The following is a 15516-nucleotide window of genomic DNA, read 5'->3' as shown; positions in this document are numbered from 1 at the left end:
ACTTAACTCTGCCTAAACCATTCAATTGCTGCCTCCATTCCTCTGGGGCCTTAGGACCGAGCACTTGCACAGCTGTAGGGTGGGAAAGAGCTGTGTCGGTGGCCACATTTCTGCCGAGGTCCCCAGAGGCTCCTCTCCCTGTCAGTGCTTCTGCCTACCAGCACTGTGGGCTGAGACAGGAACCAAGATGTGATCTGCAGGGTTACAGTAAGGGTTCGTAGCTTGCCTGTGCCCGTGCATCAAGTGGCTTACACAATGTAAAGGGTGCTAAATGTGCCCACCACCCGCGTCTAGAGCAGAGCCCGCTGATGCCCTTGGCTCACCATGCGTACACGATGGGGCTGCAGGGCACCTCCAGAGCCAGGGGATGAACTGCCAGGGTCCCCAAATCAGGCACTGAGCTCCCGGCTCTGCAGCCATCCCGGGACCCAGCACCCCACCCGGGCTGTTCCCAGAGCCCCCCCTTCCTTCCATTCCTCCCTTGGCTTCTTTGGGAGAAGACAAAATAAAACTGAAGCCTTTTTTTTTTGCAGAAGGCAAGTGTCGGGTAAAGCTAATTGCCGTGTAATAACAGGGCTGTACCAGAGCAGGCCATCAATTAGATGCCCAAGGCCAGCTGACAGGGTGCAGTCCCAGATAGTGGTGGAAATGAGCGGGGCGATGACAGCCCACGTGCCCTTGTACCTGGGGAATGTAGGGTCCAGGCCCAGCCTGACCTCTGGGAACAAGTCTGGAAACCAGCTTCTAAATTAATAAACTGTAAAAACACCCATGAGAAAAGAAAATGCCTTTATTCTGAGAGGTGGGGGCTCTTACATCTCAGCTTGTAATTTCTTTTTTTTTTTTCTAAGGCAGACATAAAAAGACTCCATAATTTATTCTTAGGACATCTGAATAGTTATTTATTGAGAAGCCACAGTTCTCACACTTTTACAACTGTCGGCTTGTATAAGGCAAAAAAAGCAAGATGGATCACTATTTTACACAGAAAGTAAAAGCTCTGGAAGGGGGACTGATGGACATGCAGTTACCGGTCAAAATGCAATGTACATGACATATATAAAAACCATTGTGAAACAGAGGAATTGTAAATTATGGTTACAATCTACCGAAATAAATATTCAATATATTATTATAAACACATTTGTATAGTCTAAGATTGTAATTAAAGTTGTCTTTGTACATACACGGTTATTGGAAATTTGAACAAAAATGTAACATTTAGAGGAGCAAACGTCAACATAAAACAACTGCTTTGGACTTGTAATGTGGCATGATATATCCATAATGATAGGATTAATCTGGTGTGGCAATTAGAATGACTAATCCTCTGGGATGTAGCCTCTATGGAGTTAACTGCATATTGAAGGGAAGAGCCTGATATATTAACAGGGATGCAGAATGATTCAAACGGCTGTCTGGGTTTGTTTGTTTTCTGTTTTTTAAATGAACAGAGAGAACAAAAAAATCATTTGTAATTGCCTCGTTTTTCTTTTAAAAACAAAGCTGTTTTTTTAATTAATTTTAAGCAGTTGGCATCCACAGAAGAGAAACAAAGAAATGAAAGGACTCGATTCACTCATCTTCACAACAATTTACCATCAATGTATATACAGTACATTAATGAAGCATTGTTTAAACTTTAATTATAACAGGGACACACCTAGTATGTTTTCTATGTAGTTCTCCAGTAACAGTATTAAACAACGGTGCTCCATATTGCTTATGAACATATAGATATGAAACCAGGAAACCAATGAATCAAAGAGAGGTGCTAACCTTATTACCACACAGCTAACATGGCATTTGTATTGGTAAACTTCTCATGGGCGTTTAGAGCTGACAGAAAAATTCCTAATGTGGCTAACTGAGTTACAGACGAGGTACATGCACGGACACCAGGCGAGCCCCGGGCGGTCCTGCAGGCCAGCTCCCCTAGTCCCCTAGTCATCCTCTTCATCCTCCTCATCGCTGTCCTTCATGGTGATGCCCTGGAGCCCTCCGCCCTCGCTGACCGACGCCGTGGCCTCCTCTACCGTCAGCCGGTTCCGAATGGTCTCGTAGGTTTTGCTGTTCAGGGTGGAGTCCAGCACGCCTTGCAATCGGAAATCCCGGTAGGTTTTCTAAAGCAGGGGGAAGGAGGAGACAGAAGAGAGGTCAAGGCTGGTTTGGGAGCCACTCATGGAAGAGGCTGGGGTGCCAAGGAAATCCCAGCCTCACTGGGCACAGCGCAGAGCCTCTGTGCAGTAGCAGGGGTCCCTCTAGGGCAACCATGAGCCCCCTCAGAGCAACAAATTGTGTCTGTCTGACAGCCCTGCCTTTGTGGGACCTGCAGGTGGGCTGGCTGCAGGGCTGCACAGGGGCTTCAGAGCAGTGAGGACCAGAGAGAGCTTCAAAAAACGTATGCTGGGGTCTAAAAGCACATCCAAGCAGCAGAGGGAGGCTCTATTGGACTCACTTTCCTGGCTTTAGATGCATTCATCTGCCTGCAAGCGAAGTTATTTTTCTTCATGCAGCAGAATGCCTATCGCCTGTAGCTGTGGACATGATTACACGTTCCTGGAACGCTCTGTGGTAAATAATCCTACCTACAGGATTGGGATTAAATACGCTAAGTCCGGGATACGGGAGAAAATTGTTCATGTATAAAGATAAGCACATGGCATGTATTTCTTAAATCTCTTTTTCTTCACCTGATTCTGAAACTGGAGTTGCATTTCCACAGCTAGCTGTACTTCCCTTGTTATCACGGTTAATTTCCTTGCATGTGAATTTATGTTTAAAAACTTCTTGACTCTGTGTGATAAAAACTCTGGTCCCATAGTTCATGTAATTGTGCTCTGTGCTCTGCATGGGAACTATTTACTGTTCTGCTGTTTCAGAAAGTCATTGGATTTGTTGTAGCTGCTTCTGAAAGTAATATTGGTTTAAATAAAGCACAAGGAAGAAAGCTTTCCTCAGCTAACTGACAAGTAGAAATAATTTGCCTGTGCCTGTTGTTTTCAGTTATGAAAAGCACATTTAATACATTTCAGTTTTAATTTATTCATGCCTTCAATGTGTTCACTGCGCACAAGACCATAAACATTATAAAATACTAGACAAAAAAGCATTAGATAGAACCTAAAATGATCAAAAATATATTTACCCCCTTCTGTGATCTTATTATTTCATGTAAACCACTGTGATTTCACACTGAAATAATTATCATTAGTCCAAGGCATGCACACACACACATATACACATACACGTGCACTCGTGGAAAAAAATGTTACTTTCAGGGTATGTTATCTCACCTTTGGGATCTCTTAGAGTTGATTATACACACCCATTGTAAAGGAAACAACTTCAATTAACTACGAGAACAATCCTCATTTGCATTCTGATGATAATCACAAGCCAGAGCTGGGCTTAAATATTTCTAGTAAAACAGTGCTAAAAAACTTCTGGTTTGATTTAACCCATTTTAACACGAGTTCATGGGTGTGATCGACTGTAAAAAGGCTAATTTTGGCGTGCTTATTGTACAGGTAGGACTGAATAAACAATATTTCCCCTTTTTTTCAGGCAGGTAGTTACTTTCTTATTTACACATGTACTTTGCACCTCTGTGCATTTTAAGTTCCTGTTTACCCATCTGATAAAAAGCTTCATTTTGAAGCATTTCAGTGAAGGGCTGAATTTATTTGCCTAGGAGGACACGCCGCACACATGCACTCGCCCCTCTCAGCAGCAAGGCGTTCGCGAAAAACCCGGCGGGCGATTACCTTAACTATCCTAATGAGGGTTTTCAGCTGGTAGATGTGAAGCTGCAGGTCCATGCGGTCCGTCAGCCAGGTGCAGACGACATTCATCGAGCTGGTGTACCATTGCTGCAAGAGAGACAGGACTTCTCCAGCAACCACGTTACGTGCGCGCACCGTGCCTTGCACACGCTGGCATGCGGTGGGACCAAGCTACCCCCCGGTAATGGGACGTGGCAGGCTTCGGGGGGGAGGCCAGCACCCTCTTTTACGCAGAATTTCCATGCACGAGCCTCTAACTTTTCACAACGACAGCAATCTTACTCGGAGGGGTCCCGGCCACCGGCGGCGCCGCCAGGTTTTTGTAATCCTGTTTTGCCATTGACTTGACTTGGCAGCCGTGGCGGGAGTTTTGGCCTGGTCCAGCTTTTAACCCGTTCCCCGCCCCAGTGAGAGCACAGCCCTGCCTTTAGCACCACACTCGAACTACTTACCGGCTTGAAATCAAACGCGACCGGCCACGGGGAGAGTCTGCTTCGGGGCAAGGGTTGGCTGCGGGTGAGGATGCGCAGGCGTGAGCACCCACGGGCGCTGCACTGCGCGGGAAACGCTTTGGTTTCAACCTCGCAGTTAGGAAAAGATGGAAAAGCAGCAAGCGAATGAGCTCGTTGCAAGCTGCCGAATTCGCAGGGCCCCTCCAGGGGCTAGAAATTTTGCTGCTTGCCTGTGAAAAAGGCTTGCAGCTGTGTGGCAGCAGACTGCCAGCCCTGCAGCGCAGGAAGGCTCCGGCGGGCTGCGGATCAGCGCCCTGCTCACGCAGGGCTGGCACTGCTCGTCTGACGCCACGGAGCGAGGAGCGAGCCCTCGAGAGAGGCAGAAGCAGGGGCTGTGTGCGGCGGGGGATCACAAAACCTCCCTGCTGCACTCAGCGCCACGGCCGAATCCCGAGTGGGTCCAGAACCCCATCGTGGGCTCAGGCTCTGTGCACAGGCACAGCATCTCGCTTGGTCGCTCCGGTTTACTCTTACACATGCACAGAGCAAAACCTGTGCTGTGGAAATTTATCTAAAACCAGTTAAAGAGAAAAAACAGCCCACAGATCAATTTATAAAAACACTGATCGAGCCCCATCCAGGTTAATCTGCAACACAGCTTCCTCCCAGCAAGACTAAAACCTTGCATCTGTCAAACTCAGGTATTTTTCCTCTCTCCACCACTCCTTTTTTTCCTGGGCACCAGCATTTGCCATCCAAGCACACGAGCTGACACGAGGCTGAGCGAGGCAAACCCGCGTGTCCGAGCTAATGGCACACAGCGTAACACCAACGGGGGCTCAGCACAGATTACCCGACCATAAGGCAACACAGCCAGGGGCTGCTGCCCTCCAGCAGGACCCCGCACGCTGTCTGGGGAAGGGTTTAACCCCACTGTGGTACTTCATGGTGTAACAGCGGCGTGCCTTATCAGCCTATGGCATTACCAAGGGTATTGCAGTGGTATAGGACCTGGTCATCGTGAATGGTCACGATGATAAATCAGTATTAAACTCTTATTGCTACAAATGCTGTTCTAACTGTGCCCAGGCACGGCAGGCCAAGTGAAACCTAAATAAAACACGGGATCTGGACACCCAGAGGAAGCAGCCGCTGCTGTTTGCTGCTTGGTGCTGTCAGGGGGCTGTGCCCCGGGCACAGCGGGACAGAGCGAGGCCACACATCCCTGGAGGGAGAGCTGCAGGGCTGAGCTTGGCACCGGCAGGGGAGCAACACCGAGGGCTCCTGCATCCCACAGCCCCTTTCCAGAAGTCCATGGACTTCACTGTGTGGCTGGGGAGGGTGAGGAGGGCAGCTCCTCTCCTCTCCTGGCTGCTGGGAGGATGACAGCAGAGGGCCGGGCGGCCTCTGCCAGTAATCACTGCAGCCTGTTCTGGGCCAAGGGACGATTCAGTGAAGATGCCCCTCTACTGCTAGCTCTAGAATAAGTTCCAGATCTTAATAAAATGGAGGAAACAAAGGGATGGAAGAGTCACCAAGTAAATGTCAAGTGGTGATCTTGTGCTTGAGGCTTACACCTTGGGCAACTTGTGGCAGAGACTGGCCCCTCGCCTCCAGGACAGAGGTCTGGCAAGAGCTAAGAGTGAAAACAAAACTAATTTGGACAGGAAAGGAGCTCTGTCAGTGACAGAAATCAAGCTCGGCTACGGTTAGCTGTCCCCTGGCCAAAAGAGCAGCCAGGAAGGCCCAGTGGGACCCTGTGCTGGGCCGACCGCTCCAGGTGGCCAGCCAGGAGGGTCACAAAGGGACTGCCTGGGGTCTTTAAATCAGAACCCACAGAGGAACAACGCAAAGGTGTGTTGCAGGCCCTCTCCCTTCCACTGCTGCCTCTCATCTTCCATGAAATGACCTGCTTCTGGGTGCCTCTGCCTCCCCCGGCTGAGTGAGATGAGGGCCGGGCCTGCCAGCCCTGTGCCATGCACACCTGCACTGCTGTCCTACAGATACAAAATAGAAATAACACTTTCTGCCCAGAGGTTATCAGCAAGGTGACACCGAAATGGTCACGCCATGGCCTGTGCCCACTTCAGCAGGGCCAAGGGAAGGCACCTGAGGGAGCTGCTTGCACACAGCAGCGCCACAGCAGCACGTCCCGTAACTCCCATCAGCCCTAATAACGTCCAGCTGCCTTTTAATGAGCACACACAATTCTGCCGCTCTGAGACCTTCAGCTTCAGCTAAATTAAACGTTTGGTTGTGTTTCTGGTAGCTGAACTGTGGGGAGATGGGCTCAGCCGCTTCGGGACCGTGGAAGGAGCGCTCCTCCCCAGGGCTAAGTTACTCCAAAGACTTTCTGCTTCATGAAAAAAAAAAAAAAAAAAAAGACAAAGTGTAATTCATTGATCTTGATACACAAAACCGTCACGTCACTTCATAGAGCACACACCAACTGCTGAATTTCAGCCCTGCATATTCATAAAAATAAGTTAGCCCATAAATTAAATGTTCCCTTTAGCTAGCACTAGTGTTGATGTGCTATAAGACGCACGAGCCCTCTGATTCATGACTAACCCACCAAAGAGGATAACATTTGCATATGATTATATTATTAAAAAAAAACAACAACAAAGCCAAATGCTCCCGAATGGGAACGTGATCGCTTCAGACAAAAGAGCGCGGCGCGGTCCTGGCGTGACACCCGGCGGCTCTGCCCTTCCCAGAAGGGCCAAGGGGCTCCTCGGGGCTTGTCCCCGTGCACAAGGTGCAGCAGGCAGGGCCCTAAACGTGCCCACAGGCTCTGCCACGGGGCCACAACACATCTCAGGCACATTTCTGGAGTCTGAGTGCCAGCTGAGCTGTGGCATGGGCACACTGAAGTAGCTAATAGAGATGTATTTTCTCAAAACTCATCACACCTGGTTATAAAGAACCTCAGCACTGCTCCCAGCTCCACGGACCCCAGCTTCACATATTGCTCCCCGCCACGCACACATTACTGAGGGCACCTCACATCCCTCCCAGCCACCCACGGATAATCTGAACTCACTCAAAGGGCACGGGGCAAGGGATAGCACAGCATGACCTGGGTAACAGCTGGGGAAATGCACACAAAGCTCTTAGGATGGCATCAGAGCCCAGGAACAGTAAGCAGGCACCCTATTCGCACAGCTAGGGATGAAATTCCTCTTTGCTGCTGCTCACCTGGGGGGACGAGGTGGCCATGGGCAGCTGGGATGCTCCTGGACAGGCCTTAGAGGAGCAGAAGCACACCGTGGGGCTGGGTTGAGGGCTGCCCATGCAATGCCCCAACCAGAGCCATAGGCTGGCTCATTCTTTTTTTCTTTTCTTTCTTTCTTTTTTTTTTTTTTCCTTTCCCCTTTCTTGAATGCAAATGCATGATCAATAAGTTGCTGAAATAGCAAGTTTATCTCTGAATATATAAATTGCAAAAATTGATATGAATAAATCTGCAAGTAACACACTGAGTGTGGCACATTTCAAAGAAAAAAAAAAAACAACACAAAACACCCAAAACCAAACCCACCAACAAAAAAACCCCCCGTGCTGGGTTCCTGCGCTTTCCGGGAGGTGGTGTCATTACACATACCCAGGAACATCTGCAAACCCCCGTCTTCTTTGGTGCGAGCTGAATGGAAGCCTGACCTCCTGTTCCTTGCCATGAACCTGGAGTTCACACTCATATTTTCCATGTTACAGGAAGCCGCAGCTCACCCCAGGGGTGCTGCAAACAGAATCTCGTAAGCCAGATGCAACACTGCTTCTTAAGGCACCTGAAGGAGCTGTGCTCTGCATTCAAAAGCTTACATACTAGTAGCTTAAGGTCACTTCAGCTTTTGTAAAGAGCGGGACAAAACCAGGAATGCTTATAGGGCTGGGTTGTCAGCAGGGTAGCAGAGGGATTACAAGGAACCTGTGACTCTGCCTCTTTCTGCCTTTACTGGTAGTTTTTTTGTGTGTGAACAAGTGCCATACAACAGATTGAGGCTGGTATAAAGGCCTGGGACTGTGCAAGAGCACCCCGCTGAGCCTCAGCTGTGCTTGCAATTAGCAATAGGCATGAAATGATTATTGTTGTGGTGGCTGATGGCAATCTGAAGTGACAAGTTTTATGGGGGAAGTTGTAGTAGGGATGTTCAGCAAGTTTCTGCAAACCATTAATCGAAGGCTGCTGCACGGTTTAGTCAAAGCTATTTTATGTCACTGCAAAGGTCTCCCAAGGATGCTGAAAGAATATTTTGCTGTTCTCAGTGCCTCGGAATGGAGTTTTTCTAGGTCAGGGATTCTTTACTGCCCTATTTAGTGTCAAAAATACCCATTTGCCTCAAATTAGCAGAAAGCTTGTAGTTAAGGGCTGGAGATTAGGCATACAAAATTACTCAGCAGGTGACTGCTGGGTGGATTTGGGGGTTGAGAAGTCTTTAAAACTGACTACAAGACATTATATACTTCTGACAAAAGAACATAGTAATCCTACCTGCTTGCTTTAACCACTGTTGTTTGTCTATTATGATGTGCTTTAATGCCCATAAGAGCAAAACTACTGGTGATACTACTCAATTACCATAGTAACTCTCCCCTGTGACCTCTCATTTCAGCCCTCGCTTTCCAACCAGAACCAATCCAAGCAGGGCAAATCTATTTAAAACTGTGACACACACGGCACAAGGGAACTCCGAACGCCGGCTGGCTCCCTCTCTTTGTCTGGGACACCGGCTTGTTTTGAAACGCTGAAAGGGAGCTTTGAAATGAAGCCTCGAATCCAAGGTGTTTCGAGGTACGCAGCTTGGTGCTGGGAGGCCGCCTCTGCCGCAGCCCCAGCCCGGCCAGCACGGGGCAAGGGGGAGGAGAGAGCAACCTGTGTGCTCCTATGGGCCTCAATTCCCCAAGGAAAGCTCAGTCTGCTCTCAGGCAAGAGCCCTTTCTCAAAGCGACTTGATGGGAAAGGAAAAAAAGTAAATTAGAAGCCACCAAACCTCGTGCCCCCTGCCCACGGGCCAGCAGCATGGCTGGGACGCGTGGTGGGGCTGCACCTACAGCTGCTGGCACACGACAGCTCACCGAGCCGTGTCCCTCCCGAGTCCAGGAGGCTCTGGGATCAAATTTGGGATTTGGTGTTGTCCAGGGATCAGCTTAGCTTGCACACATGGTCGCCAGCTCTGCAGTGTCCTGTGTGCCTCACAGCCGAGCTGCTCTGGCAAGGTCTGCCCCTGTAGCGTGTCCCCCGCTCACACTCAGCCTCGCTGGCACGCACGGAGCTGCCCACGGGCCTGACGTCCAGAGCCCAGGCTGCCTGACAGCAGCACTGAAGGACCTCTCCTGTCCCTCTGGAATTGTGTGACCACCAGGGCTTTCCTCTCCACCTTCCCTCAATGGCTTTGAGGCTGTTGCAGTCATTGCAATCCTAAAGACCTGGGAATGACAGCAAGGAAGAAGCGCAGAGACTCCCGGCAAATAGTTTCCTCCTCCTTTCTTTAAAAAAGGAGAGGCCAAATCTCACCATACACTACAGTGCACACAATCCTGACTTGAGAGCCTCCCAAAAACTTGCTGAGATGCCACAAGAGGATGACAGCAGTGGCCAGCCCCATGCTAACAAGGTCCGTGATGGCCCCGCAGGCACAGCCCCGCGGCTCGGAGATGGGCACAGCCCTTCTGCCACGCGAGGAAGGAGGGAGAGGCACACTTCTCCCCGGCAAACATATGTTTTCTGGATGGAAAGCTGAGACCTGCCCACACAGCGGTCCCTGCCACACTTGTTCATGAACTTCTCTTTCCACAGCTCAAGGAAAACTGCGCTCTGCTCCGGGCATCGCTACGCGCCGTCTGCGAGGGGACCCCTGAGCCTGCTCCTCCACGAGGCAGGACAAAATTTTGGCTACAAAATCTGCTCTGGCACAGGGGACCGAACCAGCCCCACAGGCTCAGCGCATCCATCTGAGTCGCATCCTGCCCATGTTGGTAACAAACCAGGGACTGTCCTGACACGGAGGTGCTGAGGATTTGGCCCACTCTGCCACATCTTGTACGGCCAAGGCTCAGGGACGCCGCCGGGTGCGCCCAGCCTTCCCCAAGCGAGGGCATCAGCACGGCCCCGCCGCGCTACGGGCATGAAGTTTGGCGGCACACAGCTAAACAGAAAATACGCCATGAGTTAATATCACGGGCATTGATCAGCTAGTCTTACAATTAATGCTTCCAATAAAAAAAAAAAAAAAGCTCCCCCTTTTTATTCAACAGAATAAGAAATTAAACACTTGTGGGCTCATTCTAAAGAATGAATGAAATTGAATAAGCTACCTAGCACTTGAGATTCCCAGCGAGTGCTTGAATAGAGCAAACCTCCTGAGTTGAATGGATTGCCTTTTGGGACCAATTTGTCTCTTTTCACTCTTTATTCCTCCTTTTTTGCTGACAGATGTACAAAGGCGGAACTGCGCTGTGCAGCTTAGCTACATGCACCCACAGCAGCTGTCACTTTTGTCGAGCAAGTTAATCAAGCAAATGCCACCATATCCCACTTTCTATAAGGAACAACATGTTATAGACAGTAGTCTTGGGAGACGGGGAGGGAGGGAGAGAGACTTTATTTTAACTTTGAGTAGCTGTTTTTTTTTTTTTCCCCCTCTGTGTGTAAAAAAAAAAAAAAAAAAAAAAAAAGGCAGCCAAACCTGGTAGCACAAGCTGACACTTTTGTTTTCCCGGAGAACAAATATTTAATATGATTTTAACTCTAATTTGTACTACGGGGAGAGCTGTCCGGTTTTAATTAAATTTAAGGGACTTAGGGGACGCGGTTGAAAAAGAAATGGAAGCTTTTTGTTTGTGTTAACGCTTGTTGATAATAATATATTGATTGTCAATCGCTAAGCCCAAAAGATTAGTGGAGCAAATACTATTATCTGAATGCCACAAGTGAAGTGCGAGCTTCCCTTCCCTGCTTGTCCCTTTGTGCGGCAGTTTGAATCGCGGCTTGTTATTTATACATTTTCTTTGATAAAACCAACTTGTGTGGCTGATTTTTTTTTTTGAAACCCTGCCTCATTAAGTGCATAATGGCATTTACGTGTGGGGCTTTCTGCTTTTTAGCCCGTCAGGCTTAAGCTGATATTCCTCTCTCACGAGCGTGTTTCAAAACTTGGGATGCTCGCAAACAATCGGGGACGCAGCAATATTGCAGCTATCAGCTGCTCTCCTGCCACTGCCACGGGCTCCAAAAGAGCAGAACATTATCTGCAGGGCGTAAATAAACAAGCAGGTATCTTCCCGCTATGCCTGACCGTAACGGGGCTGCTCGCTGGGTAGTTTTTCTGTCGCAGGCAAGGCTTTAAGTGGGCACACTTTGGGAAGTGTGCCTTCCCGTGCCGCTCTGCCGAAGGCACAAGGCGCAGCCCCGAGAGGTCTGCTGGCAGCCCGCTCTGCTCCTTCGAATCCACAGACTTCAGAAAGCATCTTTTCTTTCAGAAAATAAATCTAAGTTTTGGTAACAGACTGCGTCGTGCTGATTTAACATCCCTGGAGGGTCTTTAGTGGGGTTTGTTCGGGCGCAGAGCGCACAGGGCAGAAGGGTTTGGGGTACGTGAGCTCCCCAACACACTCTGGACCCGAGACCCCCAGGAGCAGATCCTCTCATCAGCACTGCTCTGGCACGGCTCGGCGTATGGGGGGCAAACGGGCCTCACGGGGGCAACATGCCTCCTATTTTCTGCATCAAAGCTCTCTATATTAAACTCTACATTAAATTCTAGAGGTCTAGAAAAGTGCTAACAATTTAATTAAAATCCCTTGAAACCCAGGATCTTAAAAAAAATAAGTATGTGTATATATTTATATATATATACATACATTACTTTATTCTGTTAAAACCTCATGAATGTGTCTGTAGTGCCCCAGGTCAGGAGCACACTGAGCTGTTACCGAAATAAATGGCTGTACATTTTTTCCAGCGTGACAGACTTCTACTCTGGCCCCGGATTTGTCGTGTCCCTGTACTGGTATCGGTACGGGCGCACGCAGCGTACTGAGCATCCGCCCAGCCCTGTGATTTCTGGATGCCTTTTACTCTATACTATATTTGTTAACCGTGAAATTTCATTCACATTGACAACGTAGCTATACGAGGGAGTTACAAAGTCAAAGGGGCTCGATATTAAAATAATCTGTAGTATTATTTAATAATGTCACAGTCCCAGCGTTGCATAATAGGGTTAAGCTGCTAGCCAGAGCGCCTCATCATCTGTCTAGGATGCAAATGGCATCACCGAATTACATTATCTTTTTTTTTTCTTTTTTTTTCCCCTTTCTCTTCCCAAAAATAAACCACAAAAAAACTTTGAATCGCGTAAGAGCTCTGCCTTCAAACAGAGAAGAGAATTCAGAATGAAAGCAGACCCGGGCGCGCCGAAGTGCCGCACGCTTTTTGCAGTACATATGGTACCTGCGCTCACCCACTGCTCGGGGATGGCAGCCCCAGGCTGGCGCTTCACCCTCAGCTGGAGCCACGGTGGGTGCGAAGGGGCTCAGGCACGGCCGTGCCACGGGGGCCAGGGTGCGGGTCAGCCCCTCGTGGGTACGGCTTCAGGCTGCACACAACTCATCCTGCGCGCTGCTCGCCGCAAATTTCTCCCCGCTCCTAACCCCGAAGCATTTTATTCCTTTCTGGGGAGGAAGAAGGAGGATGGGGCATCTGTGGTGCCAGTGGGGCCAGGGTCTCCAGCAGAGAAACAAGCCCAGGGACGGCACCTCTCGAGCTCCCTGCACTCGGTGCCACGCAGCACCAGGTAACCCCAGACGTGCTCTGCACAGCCACAACCCCACGCACCCGGCTGGCTGAGGGGCTGCTTGCTCTGAACACCAGCACTTCATGCTAGGAAGAAGAGCAGCCCCGTGCCTGCATGCATAGGACCGGCTCTAAGGGGACCCACCTCCACCGGCTCCAGGTGTGGGGCTGGCACTGGGGTCCTTGGTTCCCCCTCTGCAGCAGTGTGCCCCGCGCTCGCTGCAGAGCTGTCAGCCAAAACCCCAAACCTGCTGCTGACCTCAGTTTTCCTAAATAAAAGAGCTTCTGCTGAAAAGTGTCAAAAGCAATGCAAAGCCACTTCTGTACGGATGCCTGTGCTCAAATACTTTTTTTAACCTGTAAAATATTCTTTGCTTATTTCCATTTTTCAAAAAAGAAATGAAGTTGACATGTTAAAATCCAGGTTTCTATATAAAGAAGCGCGGTATAACACCGTATCCACACAGTGTGCTGCTTTTTTTCTGTCCTGATTGCAAGGCCTTAGGAGTGCAATGCTATCCCTGTGCCGCTGCGTGCAGGGCTGATCAACAAGGTGCACTCCGGTCCTAAAATGGAGTATTTTAATTACACCTGTTATTAGGTCAAATCAGAAGCTGTCCCAAAGTGGGATGTGGGAAACTTCAGCTGGCTCCTTCACAGCCTGCAAACTCCCCAGAGCAGCAAGTGGCTGCCCGGGTATCTCAGCCCTGGAGGCTTTGTGGGCACAGGAGGGAGCAGCTCTGCTCCCGATGGAGGGGACCTGCTCCCTCCCTGAGCCTTTTGCTGACAGCATAAGCCCTGGCTGAGGGCGAAACAGCACAGGAAAAGGGAAAAGCTGCAGATCAAGAGCAGCAAAGCGACCTGCAACAGCAACTAATCCCCCAGGCACCGCTGCCTGGTGCAGCAACAGCAGGGGCTGCGTGGGGCCGGGCTGCAGAGCGAGGAAACGGGAGCATGGGGCTGTTTGCACTTCCCTGTATGCACAGCTGGTCCCTTTAGGCAAACGGATGGAGGGTGCCTTCTCCCTGCAACACACCTCTTGCCCTAAATCTGCCTGGGGTACTCACTGCCAGGGGGGAGTAAATGCCCTTGCGCTCCGTGCCTGCCCCAATGCAAACAAGCCGAGCTCTCCGGTGCTCTGAAGTGCCGTGCGGATCATGCCAGCGAGCCTGTGCTGACCTCAGAGCAACGGAGCAATCAGTCTGCCTTCTTAGAATGATTAATGGAAAATCTCCTCTGGAAAAGAAATCAAATTAACTGTCTTCAACCAAATGTCTATTGGAACAGGAAAAGCTGTTCTGATAAAGACATTTAGGAGGAAAAAACCCTTACGAGCATTTAAAATCCAGTGACAGATCTAGGACTTATTTTATTAAGACTCTCCCCACAATAAATTACACGGAGCCTACTTAAAGGAGCACTTCATAAAGGAAATGCAGTGACGGGGATGTAGGAGAGGCCACTCGCAGCGTGTGCCTGCTGCCAGGACGCTCTCGGATGGGACCGCACGGGACAAGGGCAATGCAGGCGGTGATGGCCACACTCAGCTCTGCTCCAACAGGGACAGGGGAAGAAAAAGAGGCAGCCAGAGCAAAAGGTGCGTGCTGTGCTTCCTCACGGCAAAGGGAGTTTGTCCCCCTCCCTGAAAATACACAGAAAATCGCCATCACAATTTCAGAGCCTTTTTTCTTCCAGCAGCACAGGTACAGGTCCCTGCCGAGACCCGGGGAGACAAAACGCTGCGCTTCCTCGAGATCCCTCTGCTAATTGTCTTCGTTTCACAACTCACTCGGGGGAAAGAAAAAAAAAAAAAGGAAAAAAACAGTGAAGAAGAAGAAATAGCTCAGTGGAGGCCATATCAGGATGGGAGTGGGAGAGAGTTAGTGCCCTAATGAGCAGTCGAGCTGCGTAGGAGGGAAGCGGGTTGTTGTCTGTCTCAGAAAGCGCCGAGCGCGGCTGCAGGCAGCTCTCAGATGAGAGCCGAGCCCAGCGCGCAGCCTGATATCCGTTCTTCCCCTGATCCTGCAACCCGTCCTCCTATGAGTAATCCTAACTCACAGTGAGTAGCTCCGCTGACTCACGGCCAGGCTTTTGGGCTCGAGGACGGGAAGGCGAAGGTGGGGCGAGAAGGGCGCTCTTCTGGCATGTGGCTGTGCAGTGCGAGGCTGATGCACCGAATAAACGCCATGATCCTGCAAGCACTCCCTGAAGGAGCTGCCAAAATTCGAGTGGGTTACCCCGCTGAAGTCAAAGCTTTGATTTTAAGACCAGGCTAATGCCTGGCTGCCTGCACAGGGCTCGCTGGATTAACTGATGTAGCTGTCAGCCTGTGTTGGGTAATTTTCCTGGATGCTCAGGTGTGATATCAGCCTCCAAACAGCGGGTACTGAAACGTGCTGAGCTGCTGTGAATCCTCCAGTGAAGCAGCGAGAGGTGCCCAGCCAGCTCCCCGGACATCTGTATAAGGATGCTGTTGCAGACC

At 49.9% G+C, this 15516-nt stretch overlaps 1 protein-coding gene across 7 annotated transcripts in view; it reads right to left on the bottom strand.

Moving 5' to 3' along the window:
• Positions 1-772: 772 nt before the first annotated feature.
• CADPS (calcium dependent secretion activator) overlaps positions 773-15516 on the bottom strand; it is a 196481-nt gene continuing 181737 nt past the window's right edge. For all 7 annotated transcript variants that reach the window (XM_072044196.1, XM_072044199.1, XM_072044197.1 and 4 more), the window contains 2 exons: positions 3768-3872; positions 773-2123 (listed from right to left, as the gene is read on the bottom strand). In XM_072044196.1, coding sequence (XP_071900297.1) covers positions 1944-2123; positions 3768-3872 — 285 coding nt within the window. In that variant the 3' untranslated portion in view covers positions 773-1943. The remainder of the gene's footprint in view (positions 2124-3767; positions 3873-15516) is intronic.

This window comes from Anas platyrhynchos, chromosome 13 (genome assembly GCF_047663525.1).
Source record: "Anas platyrhynchos isolate ZD024472 breed Pekin duck chromosome 13, IASCAAS_PekinDuck_T2T, whole genome shotgun sequence".
NCBI classification, from domain to species: domain Eukaryota; kingdom Metazoa; phylum Chordata; class Aves; order Anseriformes; family Anatidae; genus Anas; species Anas platyrhynchos.
The sequence above is the reverse complement of the archived record's forward strand: the minus strand, read 5'-3'. Positions and strand labels throughout refer to the sequence as shown.